We start from the raw sequence: 24,058 nt of genomic DNA, 5'->3' as shown, positions 1-24,058 counted from the left end.
TTGAAGAATGAAGAAATAGAAAAAGAAAAGGAAGAGACATCTGACAAGAGAGAAGATTAAAAACCAATCCAAAAAAACAACAAAACCGAAATATCATAAAGGATCATGTTGGACCATGATCAGTGTGGGACCATGAACCTAAGTCCACAAAACACATCTCCTGATCTGCAAAAAAAGTATGTTTATGTCTACATTTGTAGCGGTTGAAGCAGGCAATAAGCAGCATCCCTTCTACCTGCACATCCTAGATTCCCTCCCAGCCAAACAATGCCCAGTGCAGCACATCCCTGCACACACAGAGGAACAGCATCACTGCCTCAACCAAGGAACGTTTGTTCCTCAGGACCTGAATTTCTTGCTTCTGTTGAGTTTTTCCCTCAGTTGAACTACCAAGGCTCCTCTTCATAGCCATTTGCTTGGGCAGCAGGCAATTCCCCTCCTCTCCCCAGTCATCAGTTTTATGGAATTTACAGAGCCTTTGAAAAAGTTTGGACTCTGAGAAACATGACTGAAAAAGGTCATTTAGTCCAGACATGCTCCAAAGCAAGAGAGGCAGTGGCAGATGCAAAGACACTGAGATCAGCTAGGATTATATTGTGAAGAACTAGCCAAAATGAATGACAGTGGCCAATGCAAGAGAACAACAAGATGTACAAATCCTGAAACTCCACTGCAAACACCAGCACGAACCTCACTCACGCTGGTTTGTACTGGATTTTGGGTAACAATGTCCACACTGCTGCTACAGCCCAGTGTAGCACCACTCTGCTGTACTTTGCATTAATTTGTTGCAATAACTGATACAGAAGAGAAAAGCAAGAACTAATACTGCCTGCAGGACTCAATGAATTTTACTTAACCAGCATATTATTGTAGGCTGATAGTAGAATGTCACAGGAACACAGATATAATCAAATTCTGTTTGGGGCATCATTTATTTAAAATACTTCAAGCTCCTTGCTGGCAGAGCAACAGTGAATTAGCGTGCTATGCTGTGCACTTCAATTAAAAAGCAGCCTCATCTTTCCCATTTCCAAGGTACAGCAGAGCAAATCTAATTGTGCCATGCAGTCAGCTCTCATCTTCGCAGAGTAACCAGGGCTTTGGGTTTTTTTTCTTTTTTTTTTTTTTTAACAGATTTGTCGTCCTCTGAATGAGGCAATGTAGGCTTTTATGAAACTTGCCTCCTAATTGCAGGCAATAAACATAAGCACAGCCAGCAGCAGACACTGTAGCAAGTACAAATGAAGCAAAATGAAAATAAAGTTAAGAAAAGAACCACAAAGCAAGTTCATTTTACATATGATCTGAATAGTTAAACCACCAGAATCTGGATTTCAGTGCTCACAAGAGACATATACATTCCTTCTTCAATATAAACTAATAAAAAATCAAATATTTTCCCAAACCTAGAGCTTAAATGCTGAGATAGGCAAAGATTTTTTTCTATTTTGGGGGTTAGAAGGTATGACTAATTAATGAGAAATAGTTATACACCAGGATGCTATTAACTTTTGCAATATTTTCTTATAGCACTAAGGCTAAGATCTTTGAATATGAGATTAGCTTTTGGCTTGAGACCTTGTCCATACTGATTATCTCACTGCAAGTGAACAACCAAGTCCTTTTATACAGTACTCATTTCCTATTCCTGGTACATAGAATACAGTGCCTTTGGTTAGGAATTGAACAGGGTGAATCCACCGAAATGGCTGTCTGAATGGACTCCAGGAGGGCAGGTACTGGAAGGTCCCACTTGGACTGGCACTAACACCACCACCAGTGAGGCTGGCCACAGCTATGCCTGCCTGAGCCCTAAAAACTCCAGAGATGGAGAGTGCACAGCTCCACCGGACAATATATTCCTCATCTGCATCACCTTGTTAGGGAATTCTTTTCCTAATGCACAATTTGAAGCATTCAGCCTGCAATTTGCCCCTTGCTCTATCATCTGACAAAAAAAAGAATATAACCTTCTCCTCTTTGTAGCTACTCTTGCAGCATCTTGTTACATCCTTTCAGGTAGTTGTAAGATGCTCTTTCCTTTCCTCTGTTGTTTTTCACTGCCCACTAGGCCAAGGAGACTCACTGATAGTTTTGAAGACTTTGGGTACCACTTGTCCTAATCAATCTTGTTCTAATGTTTCTTGGGAGATGCACATTACAGCTCTCAGACGTGGGGTTTCATCCTAGCAGGAATGCAAAGTAAACCCAGATTACTGACTTAATTTATACATTCTTGGCAGAGCAGTTGGAGACACTTGTTGACCTTTAGACCAAAATCAAAGAGACAAACACTTAAATTTGTTGGTTTCATATGACATTAATAATTCTGAATATTCAATGTCACTTTTTAGAAGGATAAGTAGGAAAAAAAAATTAAAACATCTTTGTATGGTTTCCAGTGAAGGACAAAAAGTGCACCACAAATACAAAAAGTGCATCACAAGTTAGACACTGAAATATGAGTGCTACCATCTCACATGCTTGATTTATTATTTTCATAATTTTATGTTAAGATTACTACAGGACTGAAGTATAGTGGGAAAGTGACTCTGTCATTTTATAATAATCTGCTGTTCACCATGTTGTCTTTATGTTTACTATTAAATGTTTTGTACACATAGGTAATCTGATTCAAGGAAAATCTGTGCATTAGTGCTGGTAAACTTAATGACAAATTTTATTACCATTTTTAACGCTATCCACTTTTATACCATTGCAGATTGTTATAAAATAATACAAACCTTAACTTTATTATCATTAATCAGCATTAGTAAATATAATTGACATTTTATACAGAACCAGCTTTAAGTAACTTATTGGCAGCAATACAGATACCTCTTAATATTACCCTCTGGCTAGCTACGCTGTTTGGGCGCCAGAGTGTCCGCACTAATGACTTGGAATTAAACTCAAATAAAAGCTGAGAACTGTAATTCAGTATAAAACAAACAGCCATACTTAGTACCAATTTTTATATATATGATTTGGATATACCAGGATCCTTTTTAATTTGAGGTTGATATAAAACACTGAAAGCGTTTGATACTAGACAACAAAATAGGATAGAGAAAAAACAAATGTGATGTTCCCAGATTTCTATACTTACCCTGTGGGCACACCACAGGAATTGGAATGAGAAGAAAAAGTAGACAGTGTAATTAACCTTTCCTTTCCATTTTTTTGAACAACAACAAAAAGACAGAACATGTTAGACATTATAAATAGTAAAAAATACAAATTTTTCTGCCATCATTCTTCATCTCAGCAATTTCTGTAGTTTCCTGAGGATTTAATGTGCTTAGGCATGAAAGAGACCTAATCCTTGAAAAAAAATTCCTATGAAGACGTGGATTATGTTATCAAAAAGATTTAAGAAAACCTGCTTCACTGTACAACCAGGAAAGCTGCTCTGCCTCTCAAAGCCTCATGCCCTGACTTCTAGATATTGAGTGGTGTTTTTTTTCCAGAGCATATCTGAGCCCTGTCTTCCCCACACCACCCATGTACCACCTATTTGACTTCAGCTCTGGGGGAAGAAAAAAATAATACTAAAATACCAAAATACTATTTAGCATTTTTGTATCTTCTGATGGAGTCTCCAGGGGCCACCATACATGGAAGCCCCCTGAAGGGCTACTGATAAATCTTGTTGCACATATCACTACTTAATCCAGTTTATTCCCATCCTTTGCTTCAATAATCTACATTTAAAATCACTAAAATTTAATTTTAGCCAACTCTGAGGAACAACATCAGGATCTGGCCCTCTAAACACGGCTTTCTTTATTCATTTATTCATCTAAAGAAATTGATTATTTTCTGAGCTCTCATTTTGATAAGACAGATAAGAAAACACAGGAAAATGTTTAAGCAAGAGTAGTATATATTAAAGATTCCAAAGAATATCCCTACTGTGTGGGGAAGACAGAAATATTATTATTATAAAACATATATGTATATGTAAAGTAATCTTCCTTCTTCATGGATCTGATCTCCTCCGTGGAGAGTCACAAATCCACACGATAGCCCTGAGTGCTCAGATTTTGCATTTGCTTCTCTGATTTTACAATAGCTGAAAGATATGTAAAAACTCATGTAGCCAGACAGCTCCCTACTGACTACACATCTAAGCAATTTCACATGCATACATTACTCCAACCACTGAGAGCTGGAAATAACACATACCTAAAAAAAATTTTAAAAACCCATGCTTGAAAGGAGCCCGTTTCAGTTTGGAACCTCCAGGGCTCTCCCTGACCAGACTGCACCTTCCACAGTGTTCTGCCTTCTAGGGCAGGGACACGCCAAACTACTGAGTTATTCTCTACAGACTGAAGGGAGGGAATTTCTTCAAAAACTTATAAAGATGGCTAAAATAGCAATTTGTTGTTGAATGCAATTCAGGGGAAAAAATAATAATAACTATTACTGTTTTGCTAGTGTTATCCTGGAGGGCTTTTATGGTTCCCTCCCATTTTTAATCACGATTTCAGTAAACGGCCACTGTCCATAAAAAACATCCAGATTACTTTCATTAAAAATAATAATCTACAGCATGGACTAGATTGACATCATTTTGTTCACAGAAAACAACAAAATGCCCAGGGCACTGTGCCTGACAGTATTGCTATGATAAAGCTATACTTGAAGTGTGTCCACTTGAAGTGTTGCACTGCTTACAGCTCCTAGCGCCTCCCTAGTTTTAGAAAGTGAATGGTTTAGTTATTCAACTACACCTCAGGTCTTATTAGTTTTGTGTTTAACTGAGCAAGGGAGGATGAATTAAGATGCTTACTAGCCCTCTACAAAGGGGCCAGGTGAATAATAATATGTCAGCTTTAGGGTATATAATCATGATTCCCACTCTGTATCCCCTTCCTCCTCTTCTTCTCCCTGTCCCCAAAATGTATTAAGATGGGAAATGAAACAGGCTTCATAATTCGGAAACTTTGATGGTCAAACTCTAGAAAATCTCTCCTGGTAGACTGTGAACCAAGATTTTTCAGAGACTTTCAATTCACCATATTTGGGCATTTTTCAGAGCCAAACCAAATTTCAAGCCATGACCAAAACATGCAAAAATCTACAAACTTCAAAAAGGTATTATATGAGAATTAGGGTTTGTACGAGTATATTTTCTTTCCATGGGCAAAACAACACACATTCTCCTAACTGAAGTCATGGGATGTTCTCATGGACTCTGCAACAGATTTCTACGTGGCAGAGACATCAGGCATGGACAATTCCAATCTCAACCGTATAAACCACCAAATCTATAGGTAACAGAACACAGGCTCTTACAAGAGAAGGTGTTATCTGTACATGGTACTACCAGAATGTATGGACTCTTCTGTGATTCTGAAATACAGTTAGGTTCATATGTTAAAAATTGTGAAATGAAATGCATGTATATCTCATGTCCTTCAAAATCATTACTGATATATGCAGTAATTACTAGCTTGTGATTTAAAAGACATCTACAGGGCACTGAAATAGAAATCAACAAATTCTAAGTGTTTTTTTTGAAATGATTTGTTTTCATCATGTTCCTTGTCAAATACATAATGCATTTTTGTTCTCAGCAAAACTAAGCATTTTGTACATTCTCGGCTTCCTTTTTTTCCCTCTCACCAATAAATATTTAAACACATTCAACCTAAAAATCTCAAACTGGTAATCTGTAGCTTGTGTCTTGCCCCCTGCGGTGTAACTATCAGTGTGGCAGTGCAGGATTACTTGAGAGACATTAAATAGATTGTGGTTACAGTCTTACCTGCCCACAGGCCAGTCCCATGCCTCGCTCCCCCATACCATGAGGACATGATAAATTTAACTCCAGTGCATCAGCACCAGCAACCTATAAAACATGTGGAAGGACAAAAAATGAAAAATTAATTTCAAGTAATGTACTCTTTCTCGTAGCATTTACTGTTCATGTTAAATAGATTTCTTCAGAAATTTGACTTGTTTTTCTTTTTTAAGAGAAAAAGCTATGGTTATGATACCCTAGAAAAGAAGCATGTTGATCATTAGAGATGAAAACTTCAAAAACTGATGAGGTTTCCAAAGATTCTTAAGGAATTAGAGTAAAAAACAAAGTAAAAAGATATGAGCAGAATAAAGAGTTGGTTCTGGAAAATGTTAAAAAATTAAATGTAATTACAGGGCCTAAGAGCAGCACTAAGAGCTTTGGCAGGCAGTGTTACACAGGTGTTGCTGTGCTCTGAAGAACTGTAACTCAGTAATAAATGTTTCCTTTTTGCTTTAATGGATTCAGTCTCCAGATTTTCTGCAGGCACCTGTACTGTGCCATAGCTTTTGTCATTAAGTAAATTTGTTTCTGAAGAACAAGAGGTTAATAAAAAAAAGTCTAAACAAACATGTTAGTCATGCTAATTCCTGTTCATCGTCCTCTATTAGTTACAATTAAAAGGGGAAGGAGCCAAGCTGTCCAGGGCAGCACACAGACATGCTCCTCTTCCTTTCTGAACTGCTCCAGCCTGACATGAACATCTCTACTGTTGCCTTACAGTGGCTCTAACTAGGGTTTTGCTCTGCATCTGCATTTTGTTTTGTTTATTGAACTGGAGTAACTTTGCCTGCTGTGTGGCCATGGTTCAGCAGCTCCCAAAGTGCGTGAGCAGGGAGTAGCCATCCATCACTCCCAGGAACCCTCCCTGCTCCGGCCGGCCCCGCGAGCCTGGCCATGCCGGGGCTGTCGGCCTCCCTGACAAGGCTGACCTTTGGATGAATAGGTCGTCCTCCTGCTGAGACACTGTGGTACCTTCTGGGGCTTCTGCTCTTGTGAAAGCCACATCTATTACCTCCCAGGCAGGATCCGATGCGTGCGATTAAACATCCCTGCTCTTCAGCTGCGCATTCCAGGGAGCCCCAAACTAGTGCTGCTCTCCACAGGGCAGACACCAACAACTACTTCCCAGAAGAATGCTCTATCACATAGGTTACACATCATTGGCTGCATTTAAAGAACCACTTATTTTCTTAAGGGACAACATAAATACAAGCACAGATTGGAAATATGTGTCTTAAAGTTGGGCAGCAGTACCACTGGATTAAAAAAACAGGAGCAAATGGCACAGTAAAGCCATTCATCCTAATCAGTTTAAAAGTGGCACTGCTTCTGTCAAGCATAGATCTCAAAATATGATTTCATGGTCAATTAGGTAATTACAGGTATAAATTGAAATAGTGCTGAAGATCACCAAGCTAACTACTGAAAATGTTTAATTTCACTTCCCTAAGTCCCCAAAGTGACTTTTTTCCTCATAGGTTTAAAATGCTCAAAGAAAATCGAGACGTGTCACCCTACATAAACCACAGGAGGGCTTAGGACACTGAATAAAATGACAATGATGTCCAAACATTCTGCCATATGAAAACACAAATTCAAAATATCCATATCTCTACCCATACATATATAAAAGCATATTTATCATTTAAACATTTAAATCTGAGGTAGTGCTAGCAATAATGACAAGGTAATTTTTTTCTTTGCTTAAATTTGTTAATACTATGCTTTTAATTTCCTCTAGATACTTCATGTGGAAAACATGCTTTAATTTAAATGTAATAACTTTGTTTTCCATTCAGATATAGACACCTTTCCTATATTCAGATACAGAGACTAATTTCTGAATGAAATGAGTGCATTCCTGAGACGTATTTCTTATACTACTCCCTATGAACACAGGTACATGTTATTAAATAGTTTTTTCCTCAAATTGAATAGAAATTTCAGGTGCATAGTCTGTTTGCATTTCTGTAAGATTGGATTTATATTATAGAAAGCCTGCTGACTGCTATTATATATGCTGACTTTCTCAGCTATCATTTTTGAAAGTCTGTATTAAAACTAGAATAGCATTAAATGAGCCCTTTATACTTTAAATATTCAAGAGTTTTATATTCAAAATTTCTTCTGGTGCTGTCAAACTAGTGAGCCTCTAGGCAAGGTAAGATCAAGTTGGGCTCTCAAAGGCAGAATTAAATTTTATCAGGGCATCTGTCATAATATACAGTTTGCTTAAAATGCAAATAAAAAGTATATAGATTCAAAGACTAAAGGCTTTCCAGGTACTGCTTAAAAATCCAAGGGACCATTTTTATGGAAAAGATTTCTTTTAAATTTACATTTCCATCATTTTAATGAAAACACAGAATAAACAAATTATAATGGACATGTATTAAATTCTCATTTTTCACTTTGAATCTATTTCTTTCAAGAAATTCCTTACTGCAGCTCTTGTTTCCAATGAGAATTTAAAAAAAAAATATTGGAAACACATTTAGGAAACCATTACCTGAGCCATTTTTGAAAGTTCAGTCCAGTCGTCCCTGTTATAGCTGCACATGATGCTGGCAATCAGAACCTGGAAAGAGTATATATACGTTATTGTAATACTGTACATTACTGTGACTCTAGACATGAACTGCACAGCCTGCATATGGGAACTACCAGCTGTCTGCCAGGAGCTAGAGAGTGAAATACAGCTGCAGACTTCACTGGGGACAAGAAACAGTGAACAAACTCATCTATTATATCCCTGGGTTTTAAAGAAGGTCTCTCCATGTGCATTCTCTCTGTCATGTGACACAGTGAGAACGAAGTCTAACCTACACACAGAGCCAACCACAAAACTGTCAGATATACTTGTGCTTGAGGTCTGAGAAATGAAGTTGTTATTTTCTATTAATTAGGTATTAATACTATTTACTATTAATAGGAGGTTATTTACTATTAATACAAATGACAGAAGCATTTTGACTACTTAGATGTAGGTAAGACATCAGTGCATGAGTTTACACTCCAGTGTGGCAGTGTATGAACACAATATTCCAGCTGACTTCAGGAATCCAAGACACATCAAATCCAGACCCTGGAGTCTCTTACCAACCAACTTTAGGACAGTGAAAGACAGCCAGAACTATTTTGTGTCCCAGAGGCAAATGGGAGGAGACTTTCAGGATGTGGGGAAATTCTGCAGGACTTGCAGAATGGCCCAGAGAACCTCCAGCTTTTGTAATCCCACGATGCACATTCTATTGTCTATGCACTGACTGGCCCCAGCTCCCCAGAGCTATTCTGTGTAATTGCCATTCTTTTTCATTACACTGAGCACCTTTCAAGTCCAGATTCTGCTTCTAGCTGCTGCTCCCTTTAAAATATTTCCTGAGGTTCATGTTTTTAGGTAAAATAAAATCTAACAGGATTCTTCAGGGTGTGGGGGGGCACCTAAACGCACAATGTACCAGTTGCATACAGTGCTATTTACTGTTAAATGAATGTTAACTACTCCTCTGGTCAGTACCCAGTACAAGTGACAGTGCTAATTTCCATTTAAGACTAAAATAAAATTATGTGTTCTGGACTCGAAGTTGAAATTCTGAAGTGGATACATTTGAGGTAAGATCAGCAGAGAAATCAGCTCAGAAACTCCTGCATGAAGAACTTCTTAGAAGGATGATGTTTGGAAGAAAAAATGCAACAGAAAACTATATTGCAGCAGCTAAAAGGTTAAATCAGAAAAGATATCAGAGAACTTAATAGAAGTCTACAGTCTGTGTTCACAGGAAACACAAGGAGAGGAGAATAGAGAAATGTCTGGCCATGCTCTGGTTTATTTGGCCCTCTTACATGAAACTTTCACATGAAAGTTTGATTGACAGTTAATGTGACATTTGATTTTAATCTTCTTGTTTTCCAAACAAGTTTTATTGTCTCATTAATATCTAGGGTTGGCTTAATCTGCCACCCCCTCATTTTAACACTTCTCTTGAACTTTCCCATAATGCTGAGGGTTAATGACTCATTCATTTCAAATAAATACTGAAAAGCATGGTGTAGAAAAATTGTCCAACACACACAATTGCTGGAAACTGTAAACTCCCAAATTATCTACATAAGGAGGAGGAGATATTTAGTATCTTCAGAAGGGAGGGCAACACACTTTGGAAAGTAAGGCAGGTATGGAGAAAATTGGACATGGTGAGGTTACATTCTATTAATTTAAAAGGAAGTACCATGTATCATCATCATTATTTCCATTGTTTTGCTCTGATGAGTCTCTACAATGAGCCCACCTACCTGCAGACTGCCCACCCACCCACCCTTCTGGCTGCTGTTTGCAGGATGGCAGTCTGGTGAGAAGGGAAGTGTTTGATGAAGTGCCTGCCTTGCCTGCAGGTGCCCATTTGTGCTCACCTCTGGCATAAATATAAGACCAAACTCTTCATTAAGTACACACAGTCATTACTGCCCACGCTTTAATTCCCCTCTGACAGGAAAAAAAGAGTCTCTCTCCTATACCATAATTTTTTAAATAGGGAAAAATCTTATATAGCTGTATAGGTCAAAGGTTAATGAAACAAAATCTGCTCTGTGTCTTATTTGAATATTCAAGATAAATTGAGGGCTCCGGAAATAAACAGAAATCGTTTTTAAAGGTCTTTAATTTTTTAAAAGCAAAAATGGTGAAAAATCTGTCTAAGAAATTATATATGAGAAAAATTTAAAGCTAATGGAGTTTATCTACAAACTGTAACTTGTCAAATTCATGCTTTTTATAAACCAGCTAAAGAAAAAAAACAACCCAGAAGCTCAGACTTGGAAAACATGATAAGGATTTTCACAGTTGCAGTCACAATCCAAAGTACATCGGAAATCTGCACAACTGAGCTTTAAAACAAACCGAATTTTTCATCGGGGAAAGTTGTAAGACAACAAGGGCAGCTTACTAGATTCATAAGTAGTTGAGTTAGGTTACATCAAGTGTTACTAATGAAATTTGAAAATTCTGCTGGGAGTGTACAAAAGAGGAGGAATATGATCTGCGATGTTTCAAAGAGCTGTTAATTAAGACAACATGTTTATTTAATATTGATTAGTTTTAGGATTCATATTTAAAATTAAGCCCATACTTTTTGACAGAAGCAGTGGTTTACAGCAAAAAATAACTGAAAACAAAAATTACATTTTGCCATGACTGTCCATAGGAAAGCCATGATCTCAGAGGGAATAATAAAAATTTTAAAATAGTAGGGATTTTATGGGGTTTTTTTCCCCCCAGTGTTCTCTTAGAACTTGAAAATAAACTTATTTCCTAAGTGGAAGAATATCCCCCTGCACACTGTGCTAACAAAACTGTCCTGTCTCAAGAGACTGTTTTTCCCCAAAACACCTTTACAGTCTTTTCATTTTGATTCAGTGCCCAAGAAAAAGAAATAATCATTGTCATGTGTGAACATTGAGGGGAATTATCGGTGATGCTTGAGGTTTGGATCTACTCCTAAAATCACACATGGAAATTTATAAAGAAAATAAAGACTATTATCTCCTACTACCTAAAAGAGAATAGCAAGAACAAAGTAAGAATTACAAGTGATAACAGGCAGAGGTTTTATTGGAAAGTAATAAATGAGAACAGTATCACATTTCAGCTTCTAAGTCTCTTCTCACTCATATTTTCAGTACCTACAATGCCATGTACTACATTACCAACCCTACAAATTTAATAGCCCCAAACCATTGCTATCTCATGGAAGTCCAGCACATGGCCCTGCCCAGGAGCATCTGCAGACAGCACATCCTTCCTTTTGATTCCTCCGATTTTCAGTGGCAACCTGACGTGAGCTAATTACAGTGGTTTGAGCCACAAGTGTGAGGCTGCACACACTTCCCAGCTTAAAAAGTAGACTCCTGACAGATCTTACAATGAAGCTGCTGCTAAAGTGTGGTAAGTGGTAAATGAGGGTTGACTAAATTGCAGCTTTGTCATAGCTCAAGTGTGGGCTGCCTGCAAACTGTGCATGATTGAAGCACAGTGGGACCCCTGGCCCATTCCTTATTCCGGATCAAAATCATAGCTGGTATAGACTGTTCCCTCTTCTCCTCCACCCAAACTGCTATTTTGCCTGTTGTGGGAGATGCTGCTGCCCCTCCCCACGCCAGGGAGGGCAGCAGCCCTGCAGACTCTGTCCCTCCCTGACCATCACTGTGACAGATGCCACCAGACAAGGGCTTTTCACCCCAGCACCACACAACGTGACTGACAATTTCTCCAAATGCCCATAAAGGGACAAATGCACGTTTGCAACATCACACACTATTCTGTGTTCAGCGGTTTCCTGATCATTCATGGAACAAAGAGGTCCTCAATAAAACTTGCTTTTTGTTGGAGGGAAGGGAGGTGGAAAAGGGCGGGTATGTAATGTACGAGTTAGGACACCATTATAAGATGAATATACTGTAGCTAAAGCAGTAAAAAGCTACATTTCACACAATTCTGTGACTAATGCATTAGCAGTTGTTCTACTTAAAAGAATACTGACAAGGTACTTCTCATAATCCTTAAAATATTTTTCTCCCTGTTTATAATAATCCCCTGGAAGCTTAAACTAGAATCTATTTCCCTTGTGAATGTTTTTTTCCTCATCCATTATCTCTATGTGGATGGCTCATGAATGCAATAGAATGAAATGAAATAATAAGGATGAGGTTTGCCACTGTGTACGTTTTCAAGTGATCCTTCTTTCCTAGCACACAGAATTCACTGCAAGAGGCTGCAAAACAAAAAGAAGGAGGGAAAAAAAACCCAAAAAAACAACTGGGTCTAGTTTGTGTCACATCTATTTAAAGCCAGAAGGCAGTAAAACTCTACGTTGACTATTACCATTTGTCCAGTACTGCACTGTAGGGAGTAAGGAGTTTCAGTACACTCAAACCGACTGAAAAAAAAGTCTCAGCGATCTGGATTTAAATGTGAACACTGTCAATTCCTGCAAATTTAAGAAAAATTCTCAACATACAGAATGAAATCACAATCTTCTATCCTCATGCTTGTGATAACCATATTTATTTTGGTCATCACACACTGGCCAGAGCCTGTATCTGTTCTGAACCTCCTCTTCCAGGCCTGTGCATAATCTCCCTGCACTTCAGGAAACCATCCACCATAAATTTTCCTTGCTCTTCCCTGCCCATACCTTCTTACTGCTGCACCAGACTTGAGGGCAGTTCTGCATAATGTCCATAGATGCTCTGTTTAGACATTGCTGCTGGCCACAACATGCACCCCTCTCTGATTTCTCCAACACTGACAAAAAGACACAGTATTTTATTTTTTAAGTGCATAGTCCTTGCAAAAATAGAAAGAGATTCTTAGCATCATCTTTAAAGACCACTCCTCTGAAAGCTGTAAAATCAAGAGGAGCTTTCAAGAAGGCTGAAGGACTGGGTTTTTTAACAGCTATTTGTTTGGGAATCAGAGATAAGGAACAAGATAATCGGTGTTTAAAGATGAGGTGCAGAGATTGAAGATTTTATTAAGAACGAGATTTCAATACCCACAGAAATACTGCTGATCAAGCTAAACTTCAAAAGGTATTTGTGTTTGGGTCAGATGGAAAGACCTCAAACTTCCTTTCAAGACACATTTTTTCCTTTAAAATAACGCAGTATAGCCTTGCCACATGACCTGCTCAGTCTGTTCAAACTCAAACATTTTAAATCAAAATTCCTCAGGAAGCATTTAGTAAGAAGGTGTTTGGCAATGATGATACAATCTTTTTAGAGCAATGGCAAAAATAAGATGTTCAGTTCACCACTCACCAGTGGAAAAGGCACCTACATCTACACAAACACAAGGAGAGGAGAACTTCTTGGCAGCTGCATCACTGTTTCACAGCATTAAACCCCCCATCTGCCTGAAGGAGGGGTACCTTCACTCAGTTCTGCCCCACACCATCTCTCACCCGCACATCGTAACAAGCCAACGTGCTCAGAACCTTTCCTGAAGGTCCTGCCCAAGTGCAGCTACAAGAGCACAGGGCCATCAGGCACTTGGTAAGAAGTCCACAAAGAACAGTTTATAGGACACTCCTTTGCTATTTCCATAACACAATAAATAACCTTGTAAATATCTACATGGAAAAAACACCTTCAGATGGACTTCTTGTAGTTCTTCACACATGTAAGTCAAACATACAGGCCGTAGGCCAGACTGCCCGCAAAGAGCTGGCAGTGAGGGAGTAACAACAGCAACACAAGACTTTTGTGTTGTTCCATTCGAGATGTTCCACTTCTCAAGACTCACACCAACAGCCTTCCTCTCTAACCCTGCCTCTTACACAGCATCAGATTGAGGATGAGTCCTAGCTGTGCCACATTGAGCCAGCAGAGAAGTTCTTGGAGGTTTTGTGCTATCCAGTGCTACCAGTGGCCACCCTCTGCTTTTCAAAATGGTCACTGGCTGATGAAATGATCCCCCTCAAAAAAACAGAGCCAGAATTGCCAATGTACAGAACACTTTTAACACCCACTGTACAAGACAGCAGTACAAGCACAGCAAACATTCTGTACTGCACAAATACACTCAACTGTGCAGTATTGAAAAACAACGGGAGCACAAACATTTGCTGCTATAAAAATAACCCTCTGGAAACCAGCCTGATTTTGATGCCTTGTACACTCAGCCTTGTTTCTCTTTTCCTGTACATTCTTGTAAATTTTGATTTGTTGCAGAACTGAAATAAAAATAAGCTTCTTATTAAAAACTACCTAGAACATCAAATCCCATGCAATAAGAAAGTTAACAATTGTAAAACCTGTCATGTCTCTGAGAAGCAGAGGAATTATCTTGTTATCAATTTAATAATGGAACACTGAAGTAAATGATGCCATCCACTGACACCAGTAACACTGTCTCTCCTGGGAAATTCATGTTGGTAGGAACTGTCAATCTAGATGGATATGGACATATGAAAGATCGTACCTTCAGTCCATAAATCTATTCTTTCTGCACTGCCTTAATAAAAAGATTCTGCATGATGATAAAGACAAGCAATGCAGAATGTCTTGATACTGCTGACCTGCAATTCTGCTTCTCTTCACTCTTCTTTTTTTCAGGGAATTTACTCTCCAGTAAATAATTTAACAATCTTAAACCATCCATTGTTTTCCTCCTTCACTTGCACTTAAAATACATATATTTGAGTATATGAAAATGGGACAAGTAGGGGATATTAGTATGTTTATTACTCAGCTGTAGCAAACCTTCTGAATAAAGCACTTTCTGTGCCTTGTTACCTTATAGAGAGATCTCCTGTTTGTTTTTTAAAGGAAGGGGAAATTAGATACAACAGTGCAACACAAAAATAGGCCAAACATTATCAGCACACAGCTAAGTCTAGAAAGATGTTGATATAAGTTTGAAAATGCTATGATTTGCTCTATGTATTACATTAAAAAATTAGCATGAGAACAAAACACCAAAGATTCTAATCCCAGGCTAAATAGAAATGCTTATTTTTAAAGGCAGTTATTTTCATATGGTGACTCTACTTCTATCAATGAGATCCACCTATCACATGAGATTATTTCATGGATTTCAGTGACCACACTGGGCTATCACTTCAAAATCAGGCCTAGAGCTGTTAGGTTCTAACACCCTCGTACAAACAAAACCCAAAGGTCATGAACAAACCTTTTTCTTTGTAAAATAACACAAACTGTGTCTTTGATGGGAGCAGAAAGCTAAACAGGTTGCACGTAAGAACTTGCTGTACCTGTAGAAAACAAGGGATCTGGTTTTGTAAGTGCCCCTCTACCACGTCAGACTCAGCACTGTGTCAGCACTATCGGGGCAGCAGTGGAGATACCTTGGCCCTGCTTACACAGAAATGCACAGGCACACATCACAGACATGGAAATGTGCATAAATGAAAATGAAAAGTGACCTAGTGAGAGTCCTGCTAACTGAAAAAAAGGTGGTCAAAAAAAAAAAAGATCTGATGCATCCCTCATGTTCCCTCATGACTCAGGGCACTCTAATTAAGATGTGGTACTTCTGAACAGTGAAAAGGGAACCATGGAATAAGAGTTCCCCAAAGCATATGTACAATGAAAGAGAATATAGCATCTCTATAGAGCACTTCAGGGAAGCTCAAATATTTAACACGACTAGAAGAACTAGAAGAAATATGTCCATTTTATGACATACTGTTGAAAATTTCAGTACTTCAGGTAAACCCTTCAGATTATATTGAAAATTACCTATGTGGCTAAAGACCTCCCTGGAAATTTGATAGAATATCTGGGATTTTATTTTTAATAGGAGACCTATCCTAGTTCAACCTTTAGTCTCTTTGATAATGAGTGAAAACAAATACATGAGTGTATGGAAATAAAGGATGAATCCAAGAGAAGAGTAAAGACAGATACTAATTTTTGGCAGTATTTCTTTCTAACAATGCCTGCAAGCCCTTGTGGAATTGGCATGCCCCTGCTGTATTTCTGTGCTTTCCACACTGATTTAATATAAAGAGAAAGCAGAGGAGGCCAATACATTATTGGAGAAGCTAACAGAAAAAGGATATATCTAATTCTATGGTATTTCAGACACATGCTATGACCTGTAGCAAAAGCTTTTCACCAGGGTGCTGACACGTTATTGATTCTCAAGACCACATAAGAAAAACAAGGCTGGCAAAAGGCTACATAAATTTGTGAATTTTTTCCTCCACCTTTAGAAATTTTTCTCTTATCAAATACTCTGCCCATATACACAAAGTCCTTTTAACTACAGTTCTTTGAGCACCTTGCTAATTGTTGCTCTTTATTTTCACAATAATACAGGCAACTCTCTGCAGGGTGCCCCTCTGAGAGGGGAAGCCAACTGGAGACAAAGATGTTCAAGGCATGTAGGCTGTTCCCACGAAGGGAATGAGCAGCTGCTGACTGAAAGGAACCCTAAGATCCCTTCCAGACCTCGGCTGCCTCTAGATATATACAGATACATTTCCCCAATTACTCAGCAGCAAAGCTGCTTAACTTATTATAAAACAAGTCCAGCAGAAAATATAAAGAGAATAAATACAGAACGAATAACTTCATCACAGTTTCCTAACCCCTACACTCTGTCAGCTAGCAATTCCCCAGGTCAAATCTGTCTCTTAGCATCTCTGACAAGTCCATCCTATCTCTTCTCTTGTTCCCAGGGCTTCTTTTAATTCACTTCCTTGGATTTTGAAGGCTCAAGAAAGCTAGCAGTATCAGTGCTAGTAGAGGAGAAAATTGTGACTCAGAGACCAGAGAGAAAAAACCCCTCCCTTTTTACACTTCAGAGCCCCGTGATCTACTTCATCATGTGACATTGCTGGTGCCAGAGGGATGCTTGGAAGGACTAAATGATTTTGTCAGCCAGGTTGCATCCTCCACAACTCACCCACTCTCTCTCTGTGCACCATTATCCTCATAGTGATATACTGAAAATCAGTGACAATTTACCTGATTTTGCACAAACCACTCTTCAGTTAGACTGCACTGAGAGGTGAGGGTGTGGTAGTTAAGATGTGTAGGAACAGGCTATAAAGCTTGTCCTATCTTCAGGACGTTATCTGATGGCTTTAAATGCCAGCTGCATGGGGGAGACCTATCGGTCCCTAAATATTTTTTGCATTTTAATACTATATATATAAATAGTACATAAATACTATTTCCCTAGGTATTGGTCTAGGTATGGGACTTCACAAAGAGGAGAGCTTCTTCACAGTCCCAAACCTGCCTGATCAATGGTGTGGACTCACCTCATGATCAGAGACAATCTGCAAATGTTCACAGGGCTAAAAACATGCTATCTTTACAATGGCCAAAGCAAGACCAATGGGATCCATCCCCACCAGAATCTTTTATTTGGAAAAAAAAATCATATATAAATAATTCTGCAGTGAAAATTATAATAAAGTAGTCCATTATCAAAGACAGAAACTCTACTTTCTGTCATGCCCAGAACTTTTCAAGACGTGAAGATGAAAATCCATGTTTTCTCTTGATCTATTCATATATATTTCCTATCATCCCCTGGTATTTCCCAGCCAGGCCAAAAATCCAGTGAACAACACTGCCACTAAGCACTGAACATCCTGATGGCAGGTCTGCAGTGCTCCCATCTGTGATATGATCAGAAAAATCTCATGAGTGGGTAGCTTTTTTTTCTATGCAGACATTAGAATTTACTTAAGTAGCTAGCTAGCTGCTATGTCTGATGACCCAAGTAGTTTTTTGGCTACACTCCAGCAGCAAAGAAGATACAAAATTAAGGGCTGTAAGTTGGCAGTTACCTTCTGACTAATGTTTCCACCTCAAGAGCCAGTTCGACCCACCTCTTCATATTTTAGGGAAGCTCATGTGAAGATGCTGAGAAACTGAAAGAGGCCTTACTATTTTCACTGTGTATTTGGAAGTTTAATAAAATTGTTACTTAACTTGTTCAGCATATTGCTATGTGATTGGACACTTTAAAATTAAAATGCATTGAATTTTCTACAGCCTTATAGCCTCATTCAAATGATTATTCAAATGAAACACCTCATGTTGGTGAGATTTTTATCAATGTCCCAGCTGCGAGTATGTGTGTTCCCAAAAAGATAAATCGAAAATAAATCATGTGAAGTGTGGATGCCTTTGGCAGAATCAAAGGCAAAAGTCCTACTAGGAATCAGATGTGTGCTGAGAGAGCCATTGAGAGAATGCAAATATGACACACGTACATTTTTAATGCCCACTCTCCACTTTAAGACGCACACACTGCACACAAGTAAGAATTTGGGGTTCCTATAAAATCTCACAATCTTTAGATACTCTCATCTGAGCTGATTATAACTTAAATGAAACATTCTGCAAGCATATTCAGATTTTAATACAGTTATAGAGAGAGAGCGTAAATGGCTAGGTGGCCAAGAATGGTGTAGCTAAGAATAAGTCTATCATATTATATTACACTGCAAGAAAAGTGAAGCAGACTTTTATAAATGCTGCCCTGAAATTTAGGAATAGAGCTTCAATATATTTTTTTCCAAACATAAGACTTAAATTAGCTATTATGTATAGACAGAAAAATCAATGTAAATACAATTTTATAAAAATATTAAACATAAAAAGAAGTAAAAGAAAATTAAAATTGAAATAGATTAGGAACCCTGCACCTAAAAATGTGAGAAAGATGTAAAAATAACCAGTGAAAAAACATTCTTCCTGAGATTTGTGAGACTGGGAAGCTTAGTGGCAGGAAATAGGCGAGAAAAGCACTCTGTTGGTTTCTTAGTTTACATTTAATCTACGTGGCTTACAACAAAGAATGTACTTAAGTCTCCTTTAAACAAGCCTTTAAAATATTTATTTGGGTTTAAGTGTTCAGTAAATAAGTACTTACTGTCACACACTTCCTTCAACACTCAAAAGACCATCTCCACTAGCTCTGCATACAAGGTTTCAACACACAAACAGGTTACTGCTGATTTATGAGTTACCTACCCATGAGCACACCTGCAGCTGGTGGCTGCTCTAGTGCTCTTTCAAACCCCATAAAATAGGAGGTAAGGCTGGTTTGCTATGTCCAAAATTGAAGAAATTCATATTAAATTGAACCAGGCTGTATTTGCTGCAAGTTCCCAATAGGGGTAGTTACCACACTGACACACGGCAATTTGCTATCCCTTGGTAATTGGTTGGAATGTCTGTGTTCACACAACCGTGTATTAGACTAAGACTGTATGAAGATTACAAGACTGCTTTTTGGATCCTGTTGGCCACATCATTTTGCATGTTTAGTAGTTGTTCCTTTAAGCACAGTTTGTTAGAACAAAAAAAAAAACCCAAACAGAAACCAAAAACAAACCACCAAAAAACCCCCAAAAAACAAACCCACAAAAAATCAAAAAACAAAACTAAAAAAAAAAAAAAAACCAAACCAAACAAACAAAATAATTAAAATATAAAACAGGGTGAGTTGAGATCTAGAATATGGAATTTTGACAGGTATGAGAAGTTTAGTAATGAAGACTATGTAAAAGTTTATGGTCATAGTTCTTAAACACAATGTGCATAAAAAGTTTAGAAGCTACCAAGAGTATTGAGGGTGTAGAATAAGATCAGTTCAGAGCCCACTAAGTATTCTGCTAATCTACATGTTCCTCTTGGTAGATAAAGAAAAGAAAAAACATCTTGGAACACTTTATTCCCACATTTCACTCAGAATTTGAGATCTTTCCCTAGCCCCCCTCCCCAGAAAGCACAGGAGGCTGGGATATAGTCCAGCTGCTGTCAATCATACTGAAAGCTGGCTCTAATTGTGATAGATTCAAGCATGTGCCTCTGCCTTTCTTGTCTGAGCTAGAACATGTCTGCAGAGAGCCAGCTCTCCTACCACCGGCACAGTTCAGAGCAGCAAACGCCGCACTTGCTTCTGAACAAAAATAAACAGTTTGCTGGTAGAACTGCATCTACACTAGGTTCTGCCAGGACAGCAGTTAGATGCCATTTTATTTTTAGTATTCCTAGCCTACATAAGTATGTGAGCAAGCCTTTTAAATATAGACCTAGCCTCCATATTTTTCTTCATTAGAGCTCTAGCAGAATGCCTAAAATGCAAATCACATCACAGAATATACAGAATATGGGCTACAGGAACAGCATACACTTACTACTTTGATCAGGCATACATTTGTTTTCCTATCATTATTGTAATAAAAATATTATAATATAAAAGATGAAAAAGTAGACTTATCTAAATCACATACACTCAGTGCTTCATAAAAGACTAAAATAATATCACAGACAGTAAAATTAATGTCAAAGGTACTGTACATTTTAAAAGATCAAATTCTATAATTTAGCCAATTGCCTATGACAAACATGAAGTGGAAATCGGGAAGAGATTTAGGGGATATATATTTTGCACTGGTAATCAGACTAGCAGAATTTTGTCATTTTTACAAACTTCAGATTTCAATTTTGATGGGTTGTTGACTTAACAATTTTAGAATTTTGCTTTTATTTTAACATTTATTTTGCAAGATTGCCACAAGGTCATTTTATCTCCATCCAATTGCATCTACATCTTAATATTAAAACAATAAGTACCCTGAAAAGGGCATTTCCCAGGGAGTAATGACTGGCTGGGAGGAGTTGATGGCCTGAGGCACTGCTGAGGGCCATTAACCCTGGCCAGTTATTAATCTCCAGGAAATGCCCTGCACCAAGGTTGTTATTGCTATTTTAAGCACAGATTGAGGGGGTGAAATGGATATCTGAGCATACAGGGGGTTTAACACATGATGCCATTTCCTTTGTTGCAGTTTATGAAGGACATTTCTACAATCTACACTCCTGATACCCAACCAGATCACACAGATAATTTTGAAGCACTCCATTGTACACACAGTAACTCACCAAACTGATAAAACAGTTGGGATTTTTAAAAGATTGTCTTTTCCCTCTAAATAATAGTCTGCATGTTCACACTTTAATAAGATGAACAGAAATATGTAACTCTTCATGTCACTGTCAGCAGAATTATATTCCAGAAATATCTTTTTAATCATACCGTCTTTATGTTTAGGGCATTTCCTTTGTCAATACTCCTACTTAATGACCGCTCACATATCTCTGCAGAAAGGAATTTTTAGCAGCAACTGCCAAAGCACATCCTGAAGCAGCTTCAGCTGATGCTAGCCATTAAGGAATTTGTCTTTTCCAATAATCAAGCAGATTGGGTCATTTTCTAGGAGATGGTTGGTGAAGTATTTCAGAAACTGCTTTAATTTTCTCCTACTTCTTACCCCAAGGCTAAAGTTTTAAAGATGTGTTCATAGTCCACACAGAACTCTGAATTTTTTTTTTCCAGGGATCAATAAGTCACTTTTTAAATCAAAAGTATATTCTTAGCATATGTACAAATAGTCTTCTGCCTTACTGAACTACTCACTATTTTTCAAACCTTAGCTGTGATAGTAAGACAAAATGAGGCATGGCTTTATAACATGTCTAGGAAGAAAGTACAGTTCTGCACTAAACTAGTTCTCAACAAAGTTTCTCAACAAAGCAGTAGTTTCCAAGTGCAAAACATAAAAGACCTTCTCACATTTTTCCTCAAAGTCCTAATTTGTCACCACAAACATGTACATCTGAATCATAAATTGATTGTAAAAATCTCACTGAACGTACCATGTGGTTCTATTTTCAGTTGCAAATTCCAGTTTCCAGCAACAGATATGCTTTCCTAAAACAAAATTCCCTCAAATTGATGGCCAGAGTATGTGTTTCTTTCCACTTCTTTGCCAGATTAAGAATCATATTTTGGAAAAAAAATTAGAATAAAAAAACAACACTGTGTGAATATTGTGCAGTTGGCATCAAACATTATGACATGTACTGCATGGTCATTTGAACTTGCATGATCAAATACTGTCGTGGGCAAATTTTTAGCAGATTTTCTTGTATTACTGTATGTAGGATTGTCTGAGGTGACCTCTGGAAATGCAGCAAATCTTAGTAAATTGAAAGTAGTATTTGAACTACAAACCCCTTAGCACATCATTTCAGACTAGTACAAAATATATCTATATCTCAGCTTCAGTTCAAGTAATGTAGTTACATGCTAATCAGGTTGTCAAAATGTAATACAGGAACAATGGTCCAAAGGTTGAGACAGGACTGGGAGGCAGAGAGGGCTTCTGATCCTGGGTGCAAACCTAAGAGCTCCTCTTTGTGCACTGACTGTAAATCCCCAGGAATGGGTTACACAGCTCAGTGCCCCTTCTCCCACATGCACCAGCAGCAGCTCCCTAGGGCAAGCTCACAGTAGTATATCCCAAAAAAACTTGCCCAGCTTTTAAGAATTCCCTGAGTCAGAGGTGATGCTTTCAGATAGTTTTTCCAGTAGGTTTTTCTCAGCCTGTGTGTACCTCTGGGACTGGCAATGCCCCATGAGTATGAGCTCCACAGCTGCCAAGCCATGTGGTGAAGAATCTCCTATCACTCATTTCCACCTATCACTCTTCTGGTTCCAACCCAGCAAGATGCGAACCACAAAGTGTATTCAAAATGTGAAGTGAAAAAAAAAATGAATCAGCATGCTGACATAGTGATGGGTTTTGCTTTGTTTTCTTCCTTTCCTAAAAAATTCTGTGTTTGATAAGCTTTATTTCAATGTTATTCAGCATTAGGCTGAGATTTTCATAGTGCTCTCTTACTGTAACCCTAGTATAGTTGCTTAAAATCACTCACTGTACATATAAATTTATCATTAGTTTTTCTCATCTGCATACTACTCTCATTTTTTTTCCCTGGCCGTTCATTGGCAAGTCAATCAGTAATGCAAGATTCTTCACAAATCTTTATGTCAGCTCTCATCTTTATCTCCCTACATAACATCAGCAAAGTTTACATTCTTAAAATTTTCTCTCTTTTCCAGACTGTTAATAAACATTTTAAATAGCACAGAACACAGTACAGATCCCTAAAGAATTTTCCTGCAGCTCTCTATCTATTGTGAAAATCGACTATTTATTCCTTAACATTGTCTCCTATGTTTAACTGGTTTATATTCATCTAGGTTTCTTCCTCTAATCTTATGATAACTTAATTTCTTTCAAATTCCTCAGTGAAGGACCCTACCAAATACTTCTGGAAATCCTAGCTCAATTTTATAATCTGAATTTCTCTTGATGTCCTCAAAGAATTTTTTTTTTTTTTAAGGCATAACATACTACAAAGGGAGCTCTTCACTCTTTTGTTTGTTTTCTTTCTACTAGTTCTGTTTTTTAGAACAGCTTTTACCAATTTGCATACAAGGATAAAAGATGTTAAGCCTGTAGTTCCCCAGATCTCTCCCAGAAAAGAGATTTTACATTGACTCCACACCACTTCTCTGCTACTTTTCAAGGCTGAAGCAGTTCTGCTATAGCAAACATGACTATCAAAACATGCTGGTAGATAAGATGATAGATGAGAATTTTCCTGTATTTTCTGGTGTTTTTTTTTTTTTTTTTTTTTTTTTTTACTAACACCTAAGCCTCAAGGAATGAAAATTTATACCACTGTATTTTAGAGCTCAGACCCATCTATATTAAGATTCAGGTCATGTGAGGCTTAAGCAGATTTTATGTGTTGTGGAAGAGCCTTTCCAAAAAAATTTCCTTCCTTATAAGCAAATGTGATCTCGAAGACACAACACATCAACATTTCTGTTACTAGCCT

General features: G+C 37.9%; 1 protein-coding gene across 3 annotated transcripts in view; it reads right to left on the bottom strand.

Moving 5' to 3' along the window:
- The window catches only part of DPYD (dihydropyrimidine dehydrogenase), a 340,814-nt gene that overhangs the window by 101,667 nt on the left and 215,089 nt on the right, over positions 1 to 24,058 (bottom strand). For all 3 annotated transcript variants that reach the window (XM_068199754.1, XM_068199755.1, XM_068199756.1), the window contains exons 15-16: positions 8,328 to 8,396; positions 5,780 to 5,863 (exon numbers count right to left, since the gene is read on the bottom strand). In XM_068199754.1, the coding sequence (XP_068055855.1) occupies positions 5,780 to 5,863; positions 8,328 to 8,396 (153 nt within the window). The remainder of the gene's footprint in view (positions 1 to 5,779; positions 5,864 to 8,327; positions 8,397 to 24,058) is intronic.

The sequence above is a fragment of the Anomalospiza imberbis genome, chromosome 9 (genome assembly GCF_031753505.1).
Source record: "Anomalospiza imberbis isolate Cuckoo-Finch-1a 21T00152 chromosome 9, ASM3175350v1, whole genome shotgun sequence".
NCBI lineage: Eukaryota > Metazoa > Chordata > Aves > Passeriformes > Viduidae > Anomalospiza > Anomalospiza imberbis.
This window is presented reverse-complemented; position numbering and strand designations above follow the sequence as displayed.